General features: G+C 37.5%; 1 protein-coding gene and 1 long non-coding RNA gene across 2 annotated transcripts in view; both read right to left on the bottom strand.

The window, feature by feature from the left end:
- Positions 1–8,898: 8,898 nt before the first annotated feature.
- LOC141516100 (uncharacterized) lies at positions 8,899–11,957 on the bottom strand. Its single transcript, XR_012476611.1, has 2 exons — positions 11,541–11,957; positions 8,899–9,247 (listed from the first exon to the last, which is right to left on the bottom strand). It is a non-coding gene; the product is annotated as an uncharacterized LOC141516100 (long non-coding RNA).
- A 5,278-nt stretch (positions 11,958–17,235) lies between these two features.
- Positions 17,236–25,006, bottom strand: part of TET2 (tet methylcytosine dioxygenase 2) — a 157,971-nt gene continuing 150,200 nt past the window's right edge. The window contains exon 12 of the mRNA XM_074228768.1: positions 17,236–23,144. Coding sequence (XP_074084869.1) covers positions 21,706–23,144 — 1,439 coding nt within the window. The 3' untranslated portion in view covers positions 17,236–21,705. The remainder of the gene's footprint in view (positions 23,145–25,006) is intronic.

Genomic DNA, 25,006 nt, shown 5'->3' on the forward strand with positions numbered 1-25,006 from the left:
AACTATAATAAAGAGTAAGTATTCTATATTGGCTCAATCTGGTACTTGGAAATCTCAACTTGTATGAGCTGTTGAGACCAAAAATGTATTCAAATCAATCAAAATGGACCAAAAAAGCCCAAGTCAAGCTAGCTGGATGCTTGGACTAGTATGCCTACTCACTCATCCCAGAAGGATAAAGATAAATTTGGGAGCAGATGTTGAAACTGGCACATCAGGAGCAAAACCCAAGAGATTTCACACAAAGAAGCCAACTATGTTTTACTATAATTGTGTTTATTGCATGGGAGAGAGGAATGTGGGACTGATCTATCAGAAATAAAATTCCACTGGATCATTGAGAAATAGAGAATAAGGGCAGCTAGGTGGTGCAGTGGATAGAGCACCAGCCCTGGAGTCAGGAGTACCTGAGTTCAAATCTGGCCTCAGACACTTAATAATTACCTAGCTGTGTGGCTTTGGGCAAGCCATTTAACCCCATTGCCTTGCAAATACAAAAACAAAATAACAACAACAACAAAGAGAAATAGAGAATAGGATGAGGAATGGGAGTCTGTATGGGTCCAAAAGACCTTAGCTGATGAGCTATAAAAGTTTTTTTGACTTTTTTTCATGGGGACACATAATACACCATACATCAGTGACATTGAGAATTGAAATTATAGTATTTTATTGTGCTGAACAATGTGACATTTTATTGTGCTGCACAGGTGACATTTAGATTCTACTTATTTTATGATAAACACAACATCTATCTCTCTAAAACATATGCAAAGACTAGGTTGCTATGGACTGATCAAGAAGGACATTTCTTTCCTCAGCTGTATCACTCTGGAGTTTGAAATTCTCTAGGGAAGATTTAGGTAGAAATGAGAAAGTGGACATTGTGACTCTAATATGCCCATACCTAACAAACATCTTTGAAATTTGAAGAGACAAGAATTGATCCCAAACATTATCAGAATACTGCAGGCAGTAAATTAGAGATTACTGTCTAAGCAACCTGATAATTCATATCTTTCATAAAACCTTTCAGAAAAAATAGAGGTTAGTGCCAACACAGATAATTAGCTTCCAGTTTTGGAGTTGGTCAGAGAGATTTTACTTTGCATATTCTTTGCAGACCAAAGAAATGTGTCATCTAAAGAAGGAACTCAGTAATTATGACAAGCATGTTCTTATTGTGTGATGGAATATGTTTAAGATGGAACATAATCAACCTCAATAATTATCAATGTTTCTGAAAAATAGTCATGGAAAATCACCCTATCTGAGGAGGAGGACTTCTGGAATCTAGCAGCTTGACCAAGAGACTGACTATTTGTTTGGAAGTCTAAGTAGTAATGAAAGGCTGGTAGAAAATCTTCATGGTGGGATGAGTGAATGACTATTGACTAAGATAGGTACAATTGACCAAGAATAATTAATGACCCAGAAAGAAGAATGATCAGAGATATGATGCTCACAGAAAAGCAAGAGATAGAGGGAAAAATTGGCTTCTGTCCTGTAATGAACCCCTTTTAGGTAAAAAAAAAAAATGAACAACAGTTGACTAGGCAAAAGAATCCAGACTACAAGCTTCAACAACAATGTGTGAATTTAACTGCTCTATTGCTATGTTGAGGACTAAAAGGGAATAGATAAATTTGAATCTGGCTTCAGACACTTGACATTTACTAGCTGTGTGACCTTGGGGAAGTCACCTAACCCTGATTCCCTCCCAGAGCCTTCTCCTGATTCATATCTGGTGAGTTACTTGAAAGAATTCACCAATGGGAGAATTGGAACTCAGAGCAGAGCTCTATTCTAGGGTGAGAAGGAAGCTCTAGATTGGGAAGGCAACTGAACAATGGTAAAGCAGTCCAGAGGCTGCCACATCAAGTTCAGAATGTCAATCCTGATTTCCTTGGCTGCTATTAAGTCATTAGATCTTAGAATCAAAGACACTTAGAGGTCATTTGTTTTAATCCTCTCATTTTATACTCTATGGATTGCACATCTCTGGTACATCTTCATGAAAGGAATTTCTGTTGACTACTGTTTTTTTCCAGCTGGCTGGGATTATACTTTCTGAATGCTTTATCTTGCTAACAGGATGACATTGGGAATCATAAGATTCAGAGCTGGAAAAGATCTTAGAAATCATCTAGAACAACCCTCTCATTTTATAGATGAAGAAGCTGTGGTTCAAAGAATATGGGTGACAATCTCAATATCTAGAAATTGGGAATAATAGCACTGGGATTTGAACCCATTCTGCATTTCTTCCCACCATATCCATAAAGAAGGTGGCTATTTTGTCCTATGGTCATAAAGCCTGTTGTTTCTCATTCTATTTCTACAACTCCATGAATTCTAATTTGACTTGATGTGATCTGAATTTGTCATATATCCTTTCCAATTACTAAAAGCTATAAATATTTAAAATAATCGAGGCAGATAATCTATACCTATTTTAATATTTACAAAACACTTACTTCACCACAATGCTACAGGGATAGGGACTTGACCTGTGATGAAACTCCACCTATCATTGCAAATGGGCACTTATACTCTTAGAGACTTGTCCATAACAGTGGGAAGTGATTTATGCAGTTATATAGCCAGCATGTATCAGAGACAGGAGTTGAAGCCAGATCTTCTTGACTTTAAAGAGTCGCTTCACTATCTCACTGCCTCTCTAAAACAACCTTATGAAGTGGATAAACCAAATATCATCCTCATTTTACAGATGAGGGAAAAGACTCACAGAAGATGATTTTTCAAGGCCATACACTAAAATTATGTCAGAGCTAAGTCTCAAGTCCAGGTATTCTGACTCCAAGTCCAGTCTTCTTTCTTCACTACCAGGCAAAATACTGACAGCACTTCTGGGTGCCTAAAATCACTTGGACAAAGTGGCAGTTGCTTTTTTCCCTGCTCATGCTCTTCTCTCATTCTTTTAAACTTTCTTGTGCCCTAGAAGATCAGAAACTGATGTTTTTCAAAGTGTGAACAATGTCCCAGGAGAAAAAACTGATGCTGGCAACATTTACTCCTTTAAAATATTAAATATAAAAATGATATTTATTTTAAAATTTCAGCAATTTTAAATATAGAAATGGATTTTATTTTACTCCAAAATATCTTTTTGTCTGGCCCTTTGGCCTAAGGATATTCTGTGTCTCTGGAAATTCCTGAATTTTTGTTCTTTGAGGTTTCATTAATATGTTCCATAAATGGATAATAAAGGTCACTTTCTGCCCTTGATGCTTATGATTCTCACTTTGACTGGAAAGTACATTCCACTCCTCAGAGAAGTTCAACCTTTATTTAAAGGCCAAGCCCAAACAACAATCTCTTCCATTTCATCAAAACCTCCTGCCCAGAATAAATTCTCCATCCTCTGAATCCCTGTGCCATTGTTTATTTATACCATTCACCTGGTACTGATTGAACCCAGACTACTTTGAATTATCTTTTATTTTATATATATATATATATATATCCTATTTCTCTATGTTGCAAACTTATTAAAGGCAAGGAGTAATACATTTTGTACTTTCAGTGGTTACTGCAGTGTTTTGTATATGATAGTCAAGAAAGTCAAATCAATATTTATAAAACACATACTGTGTTCCAGGTAAAAATAGTTCCTTCCTTTAAGGATCTTTAAGTCTGATGGGAGAAACTCTACACAAAGAATTATGTACAAACAAGATGGGTGTGTGTGTGTGTGTGTGTGTGTGTGTGTGTGTGTTAACATATGATAAGCCTCAAAAGGAAGGTGCTAACATTATGATGGGCCAGGAAAAGGTTGGATTTTAACTGAGACTTGAAGGATGTCAGGGAAGCCAGGAGACAGAACTAAGAAGGGAGAACATTCCAAGTATGGAGGATAGGCAGTGAAAATGGCAAGAATTGGAAAATGATAGAAAGTCATGGCACAGAACAATACAAAAGACAGTATTACTGGATTAATGAATGTTGGTTGATAATGAGCAGGTAGGGAATCATGGGATCATAGATTCAGAGATGTAAGGGATTTTTGAGGCCATTGACTCTAAGCCCACTCCCACATTTTACATTTGAGAAAATTGAGGCCCAGAGGGTTCAAAAAAGCTACCTAAAGCCAGGATAGTAAATTACAGAGATCAGAATTGAAACGAGGCCTTCTGATTTCAAATCCAGTGACATTTCCACTCTACCAGCAGGCCCAGTCTTCACCCCCCTAGTCCATATACCCCCTTTGTCTGAAACGGGATGAGGACAGATTATGTCTTGTGGTTCTGTCAGGCTTCAAGAATCATCTGTTATTTACAGAATAATGTTCTTTTCAATTTAATTCCACCAATTTTCATTAAGCATGTACTAAACAAAGAACTGTGTTAGACCATGGAGAAGATACAAAATCTAGAACAAATAGTCCCTAATCTTATAATGTCTACAGTTTATTAGAGAGATAAGAGATAAAACCAGATAATTATAATGAAGAATGACCCTTATATCATCTGATCATTCTAAACTTCCCAGCTCTAAGTTATTTCTTACTGTTAAATTCATTAAAGAACTACAAACAGAAAAGAAGCAGATATCTAGATCACCACTTCCCCATCATCTGGAATCATCCCTTAGGGCCATCATCATTTTTCTTTTTAAATTTTCTATTATCTACAATTCCTACCTCCTGATTTCTATAATTCCCAAAGCAATCTCTTTGGGGAATGAAAATAAGGGTCTTTCTTTATCTTCTTATACTAATTGTATATGTCTAGGTTTAAGCTTGAGAGTGAAGTCAAAAAGAAAAGAATTGATTTCATCTCCTGCCTCATCTTTGGAATATGAATGTTGCCATCGAGCAATTCCTTTTCTCCAGTTATTGCCCTTCGCTCCAACCTTACAGAGAATTTTTTTGACATAGGAGTAAGAGGAAGGATTAATGGGTGAAACCAGATTACTCAGTAGAGCCCAGACAGAAAGATGGCATCCTGACTCAGATTATTGTAGCTTGGGTCTGGGGGGAGAGGGAAGGAAAACCTCAGATCTCATTTAGTTTTGTCTTTTGGGAATTTTTTCCAAAATCAGTCAATTAAAACCAAGACTGTCTCTTCTTGTTTCCACCCTTAGCCAAGAGACTGGGCTTTGAGCTCGAGCTTTCTGTGTAACTATACACGGAGTGTAGCCAAACACCTCCTCTTTAAGTTTCTGTCTGCAGTAGAGACATACATGAATCAAAAGCAGTTAAATAGTTCAAATTATAGTGAGTCAGCTTTTAAAATCAATACTTAAAATAGCAAACAACTGTCCTCTTGGATAGGAGCAGGGGGAGGGGAGAAGGGATAAAATAATAGGTTTTTTTTTAATTTTCTGGATTCTTGGACAGGTAAACGTTCATCAGTGATAAATAACTCCTCCCCTTCTCTGGCCATTGTTGTCCTGTCTGCCATGATCAGTTAGCCAGTTATTAAGCATGTGTTAAGTGTCTACTCTGTGCTGGACAGCTACATAGAGTACTGATTTGTAGTCATGAAGACTCATCTTCATAAGTCCAAATCTAGCCTGAGTCGCTGATTAATTGGGTGACCCTGGACAAATCACTTAACTCTTTTGATCTCAATTTGACAAACCACTGCAATACCTCTGTTTCCATCTCACAGAGCTCCTCTCTCCATTGAACATGCCCTACTGCAACTGCCAAGGCTGAGTGCCCCTTTTTTACAGCCTCAGCATCAGCTCATCATCCCCATCTTGTTTCTTTGTACAACTCTCTAGAGAATCTCCAATTCTCTTTATAGTGAGAAGAAAATCATTCTTATTTCCTTGAGCTGCATCTTTCAGGATATCATGCAGCTAGGTTCTGACTGGAACCCCTGACCTTTAGTTCAGTGCCATGCCGTGATGCCGTTGGGTAATACCGATTACCTGGCTTGCTCTGCTTTTTGGTGTTTCTGCTTCTCTTACTCATTTCTTTTTTCCTGCTGCTGCTAAACTTATTCTTCTTTCAAGCTACTCTGACCACAGAAGACTTTTGTTCCCGGAATCTCTCCTGTGTCTCTGTGGTTGCTGGTCCCTTTTCTTTTTTGTATGCAATTTAAAATCTGAGTATTTGAGCAATGCAGTTCAATTGAGCAAGTATTGATTAAACACCATGTACAAGGTAATTTGCTGGGCGCTGTATATCTATAGGGAAAATGAAAAAGAAAACAATCCTGCCCTCCAGAAACTTATATTCATTTAGAGAGACACTCATGTAAATAACAGGTACTGCTGTGAGGAAGGGTTTGTTCCTATAAAAAAACAATAAATATAATAACAAAACCCAAATATTGCCTCCTTCCTTCTCCTCCATCAAGAAAGGATAATTTTCCAGACTAATCTTCTCCCTCTAGCCATAGCTAAAACCATAATGTCTTGATCTATTCCCTTCTTTACCCCCTTTCTATCAGAAGTTGGAGTTAAAAAATGTTTGTGAATAGTTGAACTGCCCATATTCTAAGCCATCTGATTCTGGTTTAATGGTGGATTATTTTTTTATTAGCCTAGAGGAAAGGGGGAAAAAACTCCAATAACTCTGGATTCAGTTTAGTTTCCCCTTTGGGAAATTTGTAAAAAAATTTTTTTAATGAAATAAAAATCATAAGGTTCTCTCCCAATTATAGCTTAGAGTCCTCTAGGTAGGGAAATCCTTAATAACTATTCTGGGTTGGAAATAAGCCTTTTGGCCTAGGTAATTTTGTGTATTTCCATTTAGTTGCTAGTATCCACATGTGACCAACACTGACATAATTAAGATATAGACAAGGATCCCAAAACAGTTATAAAAGATCATAATTTTGTGTCAAGGGAAAAGACTTTCAAAATCACAAATTAAATTAGAATTTATAAATTGATTTGAAGAATAAATAGGAGTAAACACCAACTGCCTGTAGCTGGAGAGAGAAAAGGTAGGAAAGGATAGAAGCATTTAAGCTCCCTCTGTCTCTTGGAGAACATTTCATTTATCTCCCATTTAGTGATTTAACTAGGAAGAGTATGATCAAACACCACAATCTTAACCTTATTCAAAAGACACTTTCTACTATTGTGCTTTAAAAAATAATGAGTAGGTAGTGGGAAGGTTATATGAACTGAGGCAAAGTGAAGTAAGCAGAACCAGGAAAACATTGTCCATAGTAATAGAAATATTGTAAGGATGATCAATTGTAAAAGGCTTAACTACTCTGATAAAGACAATGATCTAAGACAATTCCACATAACCCATGATGAAAAATGCTATTCATTTCCTTTTTGTTTTTTGCAAGGCAATGGGGTTAAGTGGCTTGCCCAAGGCCACACAGCTAGGTAATTATTAAGTGTCTGAGGCTGGATTTGAACTTAGGTACTCCTGACTCCAGGGCCAGTGCTCTATCCACCGTGCCACCTAGCTGCCTCATTGCTATTCATTTCTAGAGAGACAGCTGAAGAACTCTGAATTCAGATTGAAGGATATTTTAAAAAAAAATTTATTTTTTCCTTTTTTGTCTGTTTTGTTTTGTAACATGGCTAATATGAAAATATATTTTACATGACTTGTAATAATTGACATCAAATTGCCTTCTCAAGGATGAGAGAATTTGGAACTCAAAATTAAAAAAAAGATTGTTAAAATTTGTGCATGTAATTGGAAAATATTTGATGAAATAAATAAAAATATATTTAAAAGACCAAAAAAAGGCTTTCAATCATCTACCTTGCTGATGGCTTGCTCCTTTTTTATCCCAAACTCTAAATCAGCTATATAGTCTGTGTCCCAAACTGAAAGCAAATGCTCTCTAGTCTCTCCAGTATCCCTGAACCACCCCTCCCCCCCAGGGTAGAAAAAGAATATCGTTCCTCTAGGAATAAAAATCCCTCAATTCATCATTAGGTTTCAGAACCTTTTTCAGTATCTCCTTGGCAATTAGTCAATCTCTTTAAGGTACAACTCTTCTATTTGTGGTAGGAACCAACAAACTGTAGGTTTCCTCTTCCATCTATTTTTCCTGGGCATTGAAATGAAAAGGAAGGTAGATGCCCTACTTGCATGTGTACAAGAGATAAGTAAATACAAGTAAGATTATTTGAGGAGGAAGATAATCTGGAAAGATTTCATAGAGAAGGAAATTCATTCTAGGCTTGGAAAGTAGACTCTATAAAAATAGAAAGGTTAGAGTAGAAGTTGAGCCTAGAGTCAAAAGACTGATCCTCCTGAGTTCTAAGCAATCCCCTCTTTTTTTTTTTTTTTTTGGTTTCCCAATCCCTATCACTAGCAGCTAGGTGGTGCAGTAGATAGATAGCCAGAAGCAGAGAAGACCTGAGTTCAAATATGACCTCAGACATTTACTAGCTCTGTGACCCTGGGCAAATCACTTAACCCTGTATGCCTCAATTTCTTCATCAATAAAATGAACTGGAGAAGGAAATGCAAGCCATTCCAGTGTCTTTGTCAAGAAAGTGACCCCACATGGGGTCAATAGGAGTTGGACATGACTAAAAAAATGACTGAATAACAAATCTATGTGTCTTATTTTTACAAATGAAACAATGGAGGGTAGTAGTATGGTAAAAAGTGTTGAACCTGGAGTTGTAATACTTAAGTTCAAATAAGCAATGCTTATATGACACTCAAAAAATCATTTCCTTTCTTTGGGACTCAATTTTCTCTTCTGATTGTAGCCCAGTCCCCCATCCCACCAGCAAATCAGATCTCCAGAGAGCAGCCACATTTCCTTCTTAGAGTGTCGGGGATAACCCTGAAGAGTTGGGGCAGTTATTCTAAAACTATTGCTAATTTGCATGTTATTATTTGCCCAGTATCATTTGCTAGTGACAATGTCTCCCTAGTGTCATTTAACCAAGCTGACATTTGAATATTATTGATAAGCAAATCACATAAATGAATCTTTTGAAAGGAATGTTTATTAAGAAGATATAGCAAAAGCTGAAGTATAAAGATATTCTCCAGAACTGGGGCAAAATGTCCTCTCTACCACATAGGGCCACCGGGATAAGTGTATTCAAAATGAAAATGGTTGTTGTAAAAACTCCTCCCACCAGTTTCACTTCTAGGAGCAACACAGACAATGGACAAGTCAATTCCCTTGTTTATAGAAGTGTCTCTGCTTCTGAGTTGATTTTCTGCTAAGTTCCTTCTTAAAGTTCTGCTGGCTCATCCAGGGCAGGTTCCATGGTCTGTAGTCATTGACCTCTATCCTATCTCCTGACTTTTCAAACTCACAAGGCTGTTCACCTAAGATGAGGAAAAAATGAAACAGTGACAGAAACAGCAGCATTATATATTTAGAGGCCACATTGTGGCCTCATGTGGGAGATATGGCAATTCAAGTGACTATCAATTCATCCCCTCCCCACATGGAGATATATAATAGTTCTTGTGTTTCACTTGAAAATACTGGTTGGGGGGGGGAGAGAGAGAGAGAGAGAGAGAGAGAGAGAGAGAGAGGGAGAGGGAGAGATTAGATATAAGTTTCTCCATGTGTTCCTCTTCCTCAAGCTAGAGAATATAATTATACCTTTCTTTTTTGGTGTTTTCCCAGAATTTTCCATGTACCAGCCATGATCACTTACCACACTCAAATCCACTAAGGTTACTTCCAGACTTCTATTGAATATTAAATTGTTCAATCATATCTGATTCTTTGTGACCTCCATGGACCAGGCATGCCAGACCCTTGTAGCTCCTGCTATTTCTTTGCCTTAATATGTAATGAAGAGGGGTGGCTAGGTGGTGCAGTGGATAAAGCACTGGTCCTGGAGTCAGGAGTACCTGGGTTCAAATCCGGTCTCAGACACTTAATAATTACCTAGCTGTGTGGCCTTGGGCAAGCCACTTAACCCCATTTGCCTTGCCAAAAAACCTTAAAAAAATATGTAATGAGGAGTTGTACCAAATGATTTCTAAGGTCCCTTCCTGGTCAAAATTGACAGTTCTTTAAACCCACCTAATTTCTGTTTTTTTAAATTTAATTTTCTCTTTTTAATTTGACAAAAAAATCTATCCCCTCACCCCCATTAGAGATAAAAGAAAAAAAAAACCTGAAACATTAATAAAAAATAAGCAAAGTCCATTATACATGTGCATTATATATTGTACATCAGATTACTTGCTGTCATGGGGAACGGGGAGAGAAGGGAGGGAAATAAAAAATATGGAACTCAAGACCTTCAAAAAGATAAATGTTGAAAACTATCTTTGCATGTAATTGAAAAAATAAAATAAAGTAACATTCAAAATAAAAAAAACCCCAATGCCAAACAAAGCATATTTCTATATTGGACAGGCCCCAAACATGTCTCTTTTTGCACGCTTGAGTCCATCTCCCCCATGGCAGGAGGTGTGGAGAGCATATGTCGTCATCAGTTGTCTTGGAATCACAGTTGGTCATTGCATTGATCAGAGTTGTCAGACTTTTCCAGGTTGTTATTTTCTATACTGTTGTTGTTATTATATGATTTGCTTTCCCAGTTTTATACTCCAATATGCAAACATAACTAATTTCTAAGCAGATTCTGCCAGACTTATTTTAATGAATTGCTAAGACTCATTTATAATTAGCAGCATCTATTTGTATATTGATAACTAATGTGTTATATTTATAATAGCAAACAAGCTACCCATATCTCTTCTCCCAATCTTGTTTATGTTTTTATTAAATAACTCATATTTGAAGAAGGTATTAATACCATACAAATATGAGTTACTATTTAGTGAATTAATTTCTCTTTCTAATAAGTAATTTGCCAGATGAAGAAACTGAGATTCAGAGATATAATGTGAACTACTCACAGAAATACAGATAAATATCAGTTAATCATGATGTCTAGCACATCACCCTACCTTCAGCCTTGCCTATGTTAGATGACCATAAAACCAGAATTCATTTTGTCCAAATTACCCAGACTTTTCAGTCCTACTTGACTGTGTTTTTCATTTTGTGGGAGAGGCAACTGATTTTAAGCAGAAAGACCCCAGAACTGGACGTCAAGCAGCCTAGGATAGAATCTGTCTCTGTTCCCATTAACTGTGTGACTTTAAACAAGTCATTTCACTTCACTTCCTCATTTTTAAAAAGAGGAAATGAGGGGCTTGGGCATGATGGTCTCTAAAGTCTTTTCCAGAAGTTGTGGCCAATCAGTTCTCTCTCTGTCTCTCTCTCTCCCCCCTTTCTCTCTCTCTCTTCTTCTCTCATTCCTTTCCTCTTTTTCTTCCTTTCTTCCTCCTTCCCTCTTCCTTTTCCTCCATCACTCCTTCCCTCCTCCCTTTTCTCCTTTCTTCTCTGTCTCTCTTTTTCTCCCTCTCTCATTCCTTCTCTTTCTCCTTTCTTCATTCTTTCCCTCTCTTGTTCCCTCCCTCCCTCCCTCCTTTTCCTTCTCTGTTATATATGTTCATACACACATACAACTCTATCTCAATTTATACATATGTGTGTATAGAAACATAGATACATCAAGAATTGATTATATAGCATTCTCTGTATATATATTATATATAATTTATATACAATATATAAATTCATACATACCCAAACATAAGTCCATGAAAGAGAATGGAGAGTCTCAGCTGTTGGAATCCCTCAAACTAAAATCAACTTAAAAACTGGAACTATGTCATCTACTCATGAAATCAGCTTTAAAAACAATGAATAACTTATGCTAAGCCTCTCTACCCATCTACCCCCACCCCTAAGAAACCCAACATGCTCCAAGGGCCTTCCTGCTTAACATAGTCTGGAAATATTTTATATGTATGATTATATCTTGGGTCTGAAACTAAATGATCACTTCTACAAAAATTGAACAAACATACAGATGAGATCACCCTAAATTTCTGGGAATAAAACCTTAATTATTTCCCCCCTCCAAATGCCCCATGTTTCTCTCTCACTCTTAGCTGTTCTGGGGCTTTGTTCAGCTTTTAGCCTTCCAGTCTCAGTTTTTATCAGAAGAGACACATTCAATGCTATGGAAACAATGACATCATGGCAACAGCAGGGTGCTTAGCAACAGTCATGAGACCTAGAGAGTGATCTGAACTGCAGTTTGGAGAACTGGGGACTTGGAGAAAGTAGGCTCAACCTTTTTGCTGGGAACCTTTGTCCTTCTTTTTTGGAAAGAATTTCAGGTTCTGTGAACACATGTTTTTTTTTTTTTTCTCCTTCAACAGACAGCTGTTACCAGAGACAAATGGGGGATACCTTCCTTGGGACAACTGAGCAAGGTTGCAAGATTTAACCAATAGGAGGAGCCTCATTACCCTTTCCCTTCTTGAATGTAGAGGCAAGCCTTTGAGAGAAGAGAATCTGGACCATCTCCCTTACAATAGGATGATTTAGTTAGAAGGGATTTCAGAAGTTAGAGGATCATCAGTCACAGATTTAAAACTTAAAGGGAGGTTAGCTTGTCCATCCCCTTCATTTTACAGATAAAGAAACAGCCCAAGTTCCCTAAGATTGGTTGGTTCTTGTCCTTCGTTATGGAAGAAGCCCAAAAGGATATCACTATGTTAGAGATGTTACAATGTGTCTGACTATGATTGATCAGACCCCTATGAGCTCAGAATGCTCCATCTGAGGTTGGACATCTGGGATGGATTCTCTAAGTTTATTACCCAAGTAATAAGTGGTGATGCTGGAATTTGAATTTAGAACTGACATTCAAGTTAGCTCTGTTTCCACAGTACTCCTCTAAAGAAAGAAGCACTCTTCAAGGTCCACTTTTACAAAATTCCTGCTAATGACTCCAAATAGGACAGATAAGAGAGAGATGTGAGAGAGAGAGAGAGAGAGAGAGAGAGAGAGAGAGAGAGAGAGAGAGAGAGAGAGAGAGAAAGTAGGGTAGGATAGATTGGGCAAAATCAAACTGATTTTTTTTTTTAGGGCCTGTATACAAAACAACTGAATTCTTCATTCATCTGAACAGTGCATGGGATTATGAATGGAGTCATAGATCTAGAGATAAAGGGGAAGTCATCTGAAGGTCATTTGTGACCTAGAAGGAATAGGTTAATCCAAAAGACAAAGTCACTTCTCCTAGGTCAAATAGGTAGTGAAATAGCAAATGGGATTTCAACTCATTTCCTGGGTTTCAAGGCTCATGGCACTGGCCCACATCATGAGTCTAAGTTACCCAAAAATGTTATTGTCATTCAATGTTCATTTGTGTTAGTAGGGAGGGAAACTATTTCATATTGCCGTAAGAATTATTAGGAAACAGGCAACAATGAGTTGACTTTTCTCATTATGTTGGTGGGTCTGTGACTTTACTTGGCTAAGTACCTTAAATGTGGTGATGGGAGTCAAAAGTAGCAATTCTGTTGGTTCATGACAATAACTTGTGGGGAAGTAAAGTGATGGTGCCATCAAATCAACTTTTTAGACTTGGGACACAAAGACAGGGACCCTCTGGTCCATAGGCTTGAAGACCCCAGAATACCACAAGGCTTCTACTGGAAATGCCTCTGCCACTGGGGGAGAGATCTGGTCAGAGCTGGGCTTGGGGTGCACCTTGAACTGGGGGGAATGAAGGTGAGCATATCTGATGACTTTCAATTTTAACTACTCCATCAAATTAGGTGCTAAACGTAATTGCTTTACCTGTTGGAGGTGTCTGAAGGCTATCTGCATTCTCTAATTTTGGGGTGGGGAAGGGAATCAATAAGTTAAGTGGAGTCAAAATTGTTATTGTTTAGTCACATCTGGCTCTTCTTTACTCCATTTGGGGTTTTTGTTTTTGTTTTTGTTTTTTTTTTTTTTTGGCAGAGATACTAGAGAGATTTGCCATTTCTTTCTCTGGCTTATTTTTACATCTGAGAAAACTTAGATAAATAGGGTTAAGTGACTTGCCCAGGGTTATACAGCTTAGTAAGAGGCCAGATTTGAACCCAGGAACTGAGTTTTTCTGATTCTAGGTTCAGCATTCTATGCTGGTTGCCTTAAATATTTAGGTTCAAATCCCTGCACTGATTCTGTCTAGTTACTAACTCATTTGACCTTAGGTAGGTAATTTAACTGTTTTGAGGCTCAGTTTGTTCATTTATAAAAAAAAAGTGAGGAAAACCATATGACCCACCTCATAATATTATGAAGAAAGCCCTTTGTCATACTGAATACATATTCTTAAAGCGTGTATCTCTGTGTTATTGCTACTGTGCCATCATAACAGCTCCACAGAATAAGTAGAGGATATGTTTTGGTGGAGGATCCACCTAGAGTCCTCTTGAGCTTGACTTGGCCCTTGGCCCATCTGTTGTCCTCATTTCTTGCCTTGTGGCCAATTAATCCAGTTAAATCCTTAATAATCCTTTGCCACACTGCCTTCCCCATTAGGGATGTGCTGTTAAGTCTTCTTATATTCACTGTACTTCTTTTCTTTATTCTTTGAGTTATTTGAAATTTCCATTCTTCTGGAATGAAGCTCTTTAATGATTTCAAATCTTCTATATCAGTGGGGGTAGTAATAGAGTCATCCTTCAAAGCCCTAAACAGGTGGACTCAAGTTCTACCTTATTCACAGTGGCTGTGTGTTCTTGGACAAGTCATGAATCTTTTATTGTTCTAGGCAGCTCTCTAAGACAAGTTACCTGCATTGACAGAGGCAGCTAGGTGGTTTGGTGAATAGAGTACTGGGCTTAGAATTAGGAAGACTTGGATTCACATTTAACATTAAAAACTAACTAGCTGTGTGACCCTAGCAAGTCATTTAACCTTTCTCCACCTGAGTTCCTTCATATATAAAATGTAATACAAGGCAACTAGATGGTTCAATGAATAGAGCACTGGATTTGGAGCTAGGAAGACCTGAGTTCAAGTGTGGCCAGAAACTGTGTGGCCCTGGGCAAAACTTTTAACCTCTGTTTATCTTAATCTTCCAGAGAAGGAAATGGCAAACCACTCCAGTATCTTTGCTAAAAAATCTCAAATGGGATTACAAAGAATTGGACACAATTGAAATAACTAAAGTACAACAAATTGAGAATCATAATAGCATCTCTCTCCCAGAATTGTTGTGAAGATCCAATAAGGTAGTCTCAGCAAATAATAAGTACCAAGTAAGTTTTTATTTATTATAGAATTTCTGTTGTAGAGGGAGTTCTCTATATTAATGTGGCCTCAGGTTCAATTTCTCTCTTCAGACTAGCAGAATGCTGTCATCAAAGAGCTGGGTTTTTGTAGAGGATAGTAGTTTGGGATCACTGAAAAACACTAAATAGATTTCTTCCAATTTCCCCCATTTCCTTCTTCCACACACAATCCAAAGAAAAGCTAAAAGAAATGAGTATTCTTGGTGAATTGACAAAGTATGAGTTACTTCATTGGGGGGGGGGGGGGGTTAAAATTGGATCCCAAACATTGCCAAGCTATTTTTCACTAAACTTCACAATTCCATGAGACGAGGAATGGAAAATCTTACTGTCGACAACAGGAGCAACTCCAGTCATTAAGGACTGAATTGATCAATACGGGTCTTATCAAGTACCTGGTGTGCCCCCAACACTGTATTGGGTGCAGGAGGGAAGGAGGAGGCAAAGATTGCTTTTTGTCATAGTGATCACCAAGGAAGACAATTCCTTCAGGTTACTTCTCCCTGAAGATGTAGTGGAAAGAGTTATAGACTAGGAAGTCAGAAGGTCTGTGTTCAAATCCTGCCATTGAAATTTAACTGCCTTTGACAAGTCATAGTCTCTATAGACTTCATTTTCTTCATCTGAGGAGTAGATGATCTCTAAGATTCCATCTAGCTCTGAATCAATGATCTTGTGATCCCATGTCACTTTAAGCTCTTTGTTAAATGAGAGGTTGTACTAGATGACCTGCAAGAATCCTTCCACCTTAAGGGTTGTGGGAAATCTGGGACACTACTACACTGTTGGTGAAGCTGTGAACTCATCCAACCCTTCTGGAGAGCTATTTGGAATGCCCAAAGGGCAACAAAAATGTGAATACCCTTTGACCCAGCAATACCACTACTGGGTCTATATCCTGAAGAGATGATGAAAAAGGGTAAAAACATTACTTGTACAAAAATATTTATAGCGGCCCTGTTTGTGGAGGCAAAGAATTGGAAATCAAGTAAATGTCCTTCAATTGGGGAATAGCTTAGCAAACTGTGGTATATGTATGTCATGGAACACTATTGTTCTATTAGAAACCAGGAGGGATGGGAATTCAGAGAAGCCTGGAGGGATTTGCATGAACTGATGCTGAGTGAGATGAGCAGAATGAGAAAAACACTGTATACCCTAACAGCAATATGGGGGTGATGATCAACCTTGAAGGACTCGCTCATTCCATCAGTGCAACAATCAGGAGCAATTTTGGGCTGTCTGCAAAGCAGAGTGCCATCTGTATCCAGATAAGGAGCTGTGAAGTTTGAACAAAGTTCAAGGACTATCCCATGCAATTTAGAAAATCACAGATATCTTATTGCCTGATCTCTAAGGATATGATTTCTCTCTCATCACACCCAATTTGGATCAAGGTACATCATGGAAACAAAGTAAAGACTGACAGATTGCTTTCTGTGGGGGAGTGGGGGGAGGGAAGTAAGATTGGGGGGAAAATTGTAAAACTCAAATAATATCTTTGATAAAAATTAATTAAAAAAAATCCTTCCACCTTGATCTAGTACCCAATAATCGATAAAACTGGTTTCAGTCATTGAAGCAATAAGCATTTAAGTGGGTACTGCTCTTAACACGAATATAAAGAAAAGGAAATGCTTTCAAATATTCTGTTAAGAATGGCAGTCACAGTGTACATCTTATATCAAATAATACTAGGAAGGGGATTTGAAAGAAAGCCCCAGAAGGAAAAACTGAAAAAGAATTAGCAGGCAGACGATGTGACTGGAAAAGGAGGCAAGCAGCAGTGTGAGATGGCATCTGTGCGCAGGCGTGTTTCTGAGGTTCATTTTTCGCAATTATTTCCAGAAAAGCCAAGGTACCAATAAAGATTTGCTCCTGCTAGCTCATCTGTTATTTCCAGCTGTCTCCCACATTCAGATCCACCTGTACTCTTTCAGGGAGCAGGGCTGCACCTCTGCTCCCAATACTGTGGCACCCCTAGCCTTTCCCATTAGGGAACAAGGATGAGGAAGCTGGGTGGGCTCAGGGAAGAGCTCAGAGTCTTAAATCTCCTGGCCCTGGGCACCTGAGACATGGAAATGTGGAGAGAGGGAACACTGCAAAGGAGCAGACAGATGACAGATGCTATAATGAGGGTTGACAGTGAGCCCAGAGGTTTGAAGAAGGAAAAAAAAGGAAAAATAATTAGATCCTTGTGTTTTAATGACTGCTGAGAAAGCTGCAGGTACTTTTGATGCCACCAGCTTTTAAAGCTAGACTGGAGCAACCCTCCTGAGTGTGCCCACACGTCCTGAGGATTGGGGTATTTAAATCAAAATCTGCCCTAGTCAGGAAGGACTGGCAGAGAGTGGGACTGGGAAATCTCTCTCTTCAAGATGAGAACCATTTCCCTGCCAAGGAAGGGGGGGGGAAGCTGACAAACAATAGCCACTCTTCATGATTCTTGGGTACTTGTGCAGAGCCTTTCAGTGGGAGGGAGCTCTATTTGCTAGAAACAAATGAGGGATTCTCAGAGAGGAAGAAGGGAGGGGGAAGGGAGGGAAGGGAGAAGGATAAATGAATATATTTAGCCTCAAGTTCTGGGAAGTCATAGGTAAAAGGAGATTGACATCCAAATTATTGTTCTTCTTTTTGATGGGGAGGGGCTTCCTCCATCTCCATATCTCCTTTATAGAGATGTGATGGGGAAGGAGAAGCTATTTGTGTGTTGTGTGTATAAAATTCAGAGAATAGGACTGGCGAAGGCTAGGCATCGAAATAGATAATTTAAAACCATGAAACCAAACCCTTTGTTTAAGGAGGCACATTCTCTCCTAGCAGACCTGCCTAATTCTACCTGGGTTGGTGTGAACAAGGAGAACCAATAGCAAGCTTCAGAAAGTGGTCACTTACTAGCTGTAGCCTCTTATTATCTGGATTGTTATTCATTTTATTTATTTATTTTTTGATTGTTATTCATTTTTAAAAAAAGCTTCGGTCTCAATTATTTTGACATTTAGGTGCAAAGTATTTTTTAAAGGGTAGGGAGAGGAGGGAATGGCCTCAGCTATTTTGGATTTCACTTAAATTCTGTACTTAAAATCTAACCATCCAAAGAGGTTGATTTCAAAAGGAATATTTTTCCTTTTCTCCCAATGAGTTATCAAACAGGAAACAGAGGCTTTCACAAGACATACTTAGAGTGCATTAAATAAATATAAATTTTATTAAAAACACCCACATAGCGTTATCAGGAATGATATAATAATAAACAGCTTTCAAATAACCTGCATTCATTACATTACAATACTTACAGTATTTATAACCATCTTCAGACTATTTTTTTCTGTAGACAAACCAAACATCTCATGAAAATGAAATGAAACCATGGAGGGGGGGGGAAGTAGAACATAAAGCATAGAAAATGCACATAGTTCATTTGCTTAGTGTCAAACTGCAAAAATTTCCTACACAAGTTAACGACTAGCTTTAGAAGTGACCAAATATCACTGTGCGTCAATCAAGATGAAAAAAATTCATTCAAGTAAAGTTGACACCACTCAGAAGCATTTTCAAGTATGGCTATAGTCAACCTGATAATCCTATACAAGCAATTTATGTCTGCTTTTCATTCATTCTAACTGAGGCAAGGTTCTGTACACCAAAATTACAGATCTTTATTTACAATAAAAAATTGAAACCCGCCTCCCCCCCCAAAAACTAAGCTTACTGCTGTTGTTTGCCAGCAGTTTGGCAAATGATGATGGGTAGCATAAAAAAACGAATATTCACCATGGATGACATGGCACTTACACAGACTCCAAATCAGCAATTTAAAAAACAAATGAATCAAGTTAATACTACCATGATAGTTTTAAAATCTAACAACAAATAAAAAAACTTTTGGTTTGATGTAAAAATGCAAATCAAACATTTCTGAAATGTTTGAATTATGGTGGACATAGCCACAAATGTGAAAAACTTTTTTAAAAGGAAAAAAACCGTGTTATAAGTATTTTTTCAATAAAACCAAAAGGCTTCCTTTGATTAAGAATTCATTGAAATCCTGTTATTCAAAAAATTTTTTAGACCAAAAGATAATTATACAGTATATTGCACAATATATATCTGGGGATCATGGTTTGCATGTTTAGGGAAGCCATCAAACTGTCTGTACCTTTGTTTATTACAGTATCATTAAAAACCTCATTTAGAGAGTTATAAAACTCTGGTAAAAACAGCCACTTGCCAAACCCCTGCCTTACATTTTTCCCTTTATTAGCTCAGTGCATTCTACTTTCATGTATATGTATATATACATATATATGTATATATACATATATATATATTTTTTCCTGCTTGAAACAGTCAAAACATTCCCTAAACTGTAAAAAAACACTTTTATTACAATAAAAAGTCAACAAATTTACAAAATTAGTTGTAGTTACATTAATACATTTACAAGAAAAATTAGAGGAGGGATTCAAAATAGAAGGGTTAAATCCCTGAAAAAAAAAAGTATTTATTTATTAACCTACAACAGCTTTACATACACACAGCTTTACGACGTGTTGGAGTAAGGAGAACGAGCTGAAATATCCCTGAAGTTTTAGAATGAAAAAAGATTGAAATTTCAAGTTATACTTGCTAAGATATCAAGTATTGAGAAAAAGGTATGTTTTAAAAAATTTATTTTAAAAAAAGACTGTTGGAAACAAAATAAAACTTAAAAAAAAAGATGGTATACAATGTTATAAACTTTCACTCTCGGTTCAATTTCCTATTGCCAAGCTAGTGTTGAGGTATATGACAAGTAGGAACATCACTCAAACCTTTAATGTACTCTTAGCTCACATTATGATTTATTTGTAGCAGGCTGAGTAGCACCATCATGATGTGAATTCACTTTCAAACCCAAATATATATATATAATATTTAATATATTTTAATTTTTACAGTACTAAAATACTAAAGCATTGTGTTAAAAAAGTTTTGTTTACAATTTAATTTACTATACAACTCTTTTGCTTCTTTTTTTAATACAAATTATTGACTTAAAACCACCACAGCAAACCAGCTGCCTGTTTTTTGTTTCTTTTTATTCAACAGAATCACAAAGAACTAACCCTGTTTTATCATCTTGTGTAGGCATCAGGCTGCTTAGTCTTCCTCAACACTTAACACCAAGAGATGACATATATCACAATGCATACAATTATCAAGACAGAGCAGCCTGCCTTTCCCTTCCTCTAAGAACTTAGGGGGCCAGGAAATGGCCCAAGCTAACTACAGCCATCGAATCTGCAGTTTGTGGCTAATTGTTACCTGTGGTTAATAGAAAATCTGTGTCTTCAAACTGTCCACATTTGAGCAATGAACTTGTCATAACAATATACTAACAATAGTATAAAAGGGGTTTACAGTATAACAGTGAGATGAGCACCAGAAAACATGTGTTTTGTGTATTAAAAGTATTCCCTTGAATCCAGTAAGCCCCATATCAGTTGTCACTGGCTGCCTTATAATGGATATGTAGCCCACCAGCAGATGTATGGCTAAAAATGAAAAATATATATATTTTTTTAAAAGCTTTTTTCTTTAGAAAATCACTTTACATTTTAAAATTAAAGTAAACGTTTTCATTTCAAATGTCTCAGTACCTTAGCATTGTTCAAGTTGTCAAAGCTTAGGTAGACAAAGTGCTTCTAAAACACCCTTAAAAATATTTCTACTTCTACATGAATGGGTATGTATAGTTTGGATATATATCTACATCGATATGCTTATTGTCCCAAAGAGGACTGCTTCACTGGATAAGCTAAATCCAGAGGCCTTTAAAATGTCCACATTTTAAAAAGCTTGTGGTAAGAATGTCTTACCTACCTAGGATAAAAACTTGGATGAAAAGATGCTCCTGCCGAAGGCATCTGAGTACACTGTTAACATTTTGACTATTATAAAGGCATTAAATGTTCAACATCTATATTAAAGACACCATTTTCTTAGCACCATATTTTTAGGATATCCAAACAAATTCAGTGTTTGCTGTCTATTCATTTTCTTGTTCTATGTATCTGTTTTGATAAATAAAAGTTAATATTAAGATTATAGTAAAAACTGCATTTTAAAAACTCATAATTCCAGTCTTTCAGTACATCATATATTCAGCACCAGATGGTATTTTTATGATTCCTACTGTAACACTATAGGATTTGTTTGACTCTTGTTCCATGACTATGCAAACTTGATATTATTAAAAGTGGTCACAGATGTGCAGAGTTGTAAGAAAAATTCACATTTACATAGTATCTCATCCAATAATAGAACCAGTGTTTTCAAAATGTAAATTGTGAAACACTTCTGCCCCTCCCTCTTTTTTTGCATAGAATGCTTTGGTCTCATTTCCTACCTGCCATCTGTGCCCACTTATTACTAGTCAGTGGAAATTAAGTGTGATGGTAAGATTACCTCAGTTTTTGTTTTTGCTGGTGTGCTGAGGTTATTCTACCATGTTGAACAATAAATATGGTATCTGTTCCCCCAATTCCTGCACCAAAATGAGGACTCCCTCACTGACTGATTGGAGGTTATCTTTATAAATGAGGTAACCAACAGAGGATGTGACATCATATATATCTGTTATAAGGCCCTGTGACCCGTGTAAAGGCATATGGAGATGTAGTTACTGTGGAGTTTGTGGTGATGGACATTGTCCTTTGGGTGAGAGACTTGATGAAGCGCAAGTAGGTTGGTTCTGAAGGTTCATGAGGCTCAACAGGCTCCCGTTTTGTTTTCTTACCATAGGTTTTCTGAGGCACATAGTCTGGACCATACTTTTCACACTCTTCCTCCTTCTCTCGTGCTTTCTCTGCCATTTTGGCTTCCCATAGAGCCAGGCCATGTTTTGGTTCATTCATGCTCTTATGCTGGTAGAACACAAGGGATATCCTGGTGGGGTGGTTTCTGTTGGGGTTCTTTAAGGGTGTGGTTGCATGGAGCTCACGTTTTGCACATTCAATGAGAATCGACCCGTGAGTTGGGGCCACTGCCACTCCACCAATGTCGGGATCTAGAAAGCTGTGCTCACTGTCCGACCAGACGTCATCATTATCCTCTGGGGCCTGACCTTGGATTGGTGCCTGTGGCTGCTTTTCCAGATGATTAGTATCATTTAATTTGTTTAAACCTCCTTGAGCAGGGGTAGTCCTATCATGGTTAAAATCTGGAAGCATCTTAGACAATCCATTAGATGTGTAGGAAAGTATCTCACGTTCTTTATTTGGGAGATGGAAGGAATGAGAGGGACTACTGAATATGCCTGTGGAAGCATGGTAGTCATGAACTAAATGGGGAGGTGGGTGATGTTCACCATTTTTATTCATAGATGTATAGTCTAAGCTTGGATTGTTCAGATTGGGTGGTAACCTTGAAGCAGATTCCATGAAATGGCCATCCATATCATGCATGGAGTAGGGAGGAAAAGAGCCCATATGATGTACATTGGGTCTAATGGTACAGCCACTATAAGGATCCACCTGCATATTTTGGTTTCCATAATTCAAGTATTTGGGACCAAAATTCTGGCTATTTCCAAACCTCTGTTGGTATAGTGTATGAATAGGTGGGAGATTTAGCTTAGATAGAGGGTCTTGGCTCTGATACCTGTATAGATCCATTGGTTGAGACTGGGAAGGATAGGAACCTAAATAGGCAGAACAGTTTTCCATAGGCATGTTTCCATTGCATTGGTAAGATGGATATTGATTATTCTGATTCAGAGACCCTGCATAAGGATTCATGAGATTGGAAGAATTCAAATAAGAGCCTGCAGCCTGGGATGAGGTGGTATAGAGATTCATAGGGTTGGCCCCACTATAAAGGTCTGTAGGATGGGAAGAGCTGGAATAAGGATTAACAGGGTTGGGTCGCCTCATATACAGATTTGGGGGGCCTGAAGTAGCAAAAGCATTGACAGAAGTTGACTGGGGGTTGTTTGTCAGAGCATGTTGCCTTTGTGGCTGCTGTTGTTGCTGCTGCATGGATGGTCCTGAAAGTCGTAGAAGGTCTGTAGATAGGAGAGAGACAAAAAAAGTATCAGTATACTTAAATGTACTTAAACTAAATGAAAACTTAAATCTGCATGAGATCCATAGTCTAGACCAGCGAGGTCAAACTCAAAAAGAAAGTGGACTCATTAAATCATACATAAAAATCTTATGGGCCACATATTGACTTAGCTTTAAAATATATTATCAGATTTATTATGTTTTCATTGATCATATTAAATATTTCTTAACTGCATTTAAGTCACCCTCTAGAGAATTGTGGCTACATGCTGCCTGTAGACCTCATCTTTGACACTTTTGGTCTCACACAACAGAGACTGTGTTTAAGGAAGGGATTCTTAACCTGAGGTTCATAGACTCCATGTTTTACAGGAGTACTTGGGACCAATGGGTCTGTGAACTTCAATGGAAAAAAAAGATTACAAATCTATTCACTGTTTTTGTAATATAATGTATTTTATTTTATGCATTTAAAAATAATATTCTGAGAGAGATCCAAAGATTTTACCAGAAAGCTAAGAGTCCAAGACCCCGAAAAGGTTAAAATCTTGTTATTTCAGATTATGTTCTGATGCCTTGCTATTCAGGTAGTCAAAGCATTAGAAATAAGAGTGACAAATCTGTATTACCATGACACATTCTGAAAAATGAATCTGAAAATAACACCTTAGTGACACCTCACTTATACTTAGCATCATCTTGTTTATTATCAGTCAGTGGTCAATATTGTTTACCCTTGAGTGACTCCCACAGACTTTCTTTTTTTTTTTCTTGCAAGACAATGGGATTAAGTGGCTTGCCTAAGGCCACACAGCTAGGTAATTATTAAGTGTCTGAGGCTGGATTTGAACTCAGGTCCTCCTGACTCCAGGGCCAGTGTTCTATCTACTGTGCCACCTAGTTGCCCTTTCCCACAGACTTTAACAGGAGCTTTGCTTCTTTGTAACTAGATTTTTCAGCTAGAAGAGCATATTATGAAATTTAATTGGGTGGAAGGATGCTCATACATTGTACTCTGGGGACAAAACTAATACCCAGCCATGATATTCTAATTGATCTCTAAAAAAAATTTTTTTTTTAGAATTTTGAAGCTCATATAGCTATAAATCTGAGGAAAGACAATATAATAACAAGATCAATGATTGCTCATGGCTTGCAAAATCAGGATCTTGACTTCATACAGTGACAGCTTATGCTTTTCATTTAGAAGCTATAATTAATCTTCACTGGGTCCTTTCCCCACCCCCAACTTAATACTAATATTGTTAGGTACGTGTTATAGTGGAACAAAAGAACTCTAGATCTCAGAGAAGTCCTAGTTCCACCACATGTGTGACTTTGGCAGCTATTTAACTTCTCTAAACCTCCATTTCCTAAGGTATAAAATAGGGATGTCATCTGCTTTGCCTCAACCCAAAAGGTTCTAAAATACTCTAATGACCTTAGGTCCATGAAATCAACTTGTAAACTTTAAATCCCTCTCCAGATTTCAATTATTGCTAGAGAGAACTAAAATGAGAGTAAATGAACACCCATAGAGGAGTAGAAAAAGGATTTGGACTTCAACTTTTTGTTAGAGTTATTTTTTATCTGAAAAAAATTAGTCTGGAGAAAAGAAAGCAATATGACATTGGGTACTCTGGTGATGGTATAAAGAGAAAAAAAAGAAATCAGGTTCAGTTTAGATGGTATATCAGGTGATCTTATTTCCAGTGACAGGAGCCCTACAGCTATAGTAGATTAGGTAGTTCAGGGGATAAAATGATGGGCCTGGAGGACACTTAAATTAGTTTAAATCTTATCTCAGATACTTAGCTGTGTGACCCTGAGCAAGTCACTTAACCCTGTTTGCCTCAGTTTA

This window comes from Macrotis lagotis, chromosome 3 (genome assembly GCF_037893015.1).
Source record: "Macrotis lagotis isolate mMagLag1 chromosome 3, bilby.v1.9.chrom.fasta, whole genome shotgun sequence".
NCBI classification, from domain to species: domain Eukaryota; kingdom Metazoa; phylum Chordata; class Mammalia; order Peramelemorphia; family Peramelidae; genus Macrotis; species Macrotis lagotis.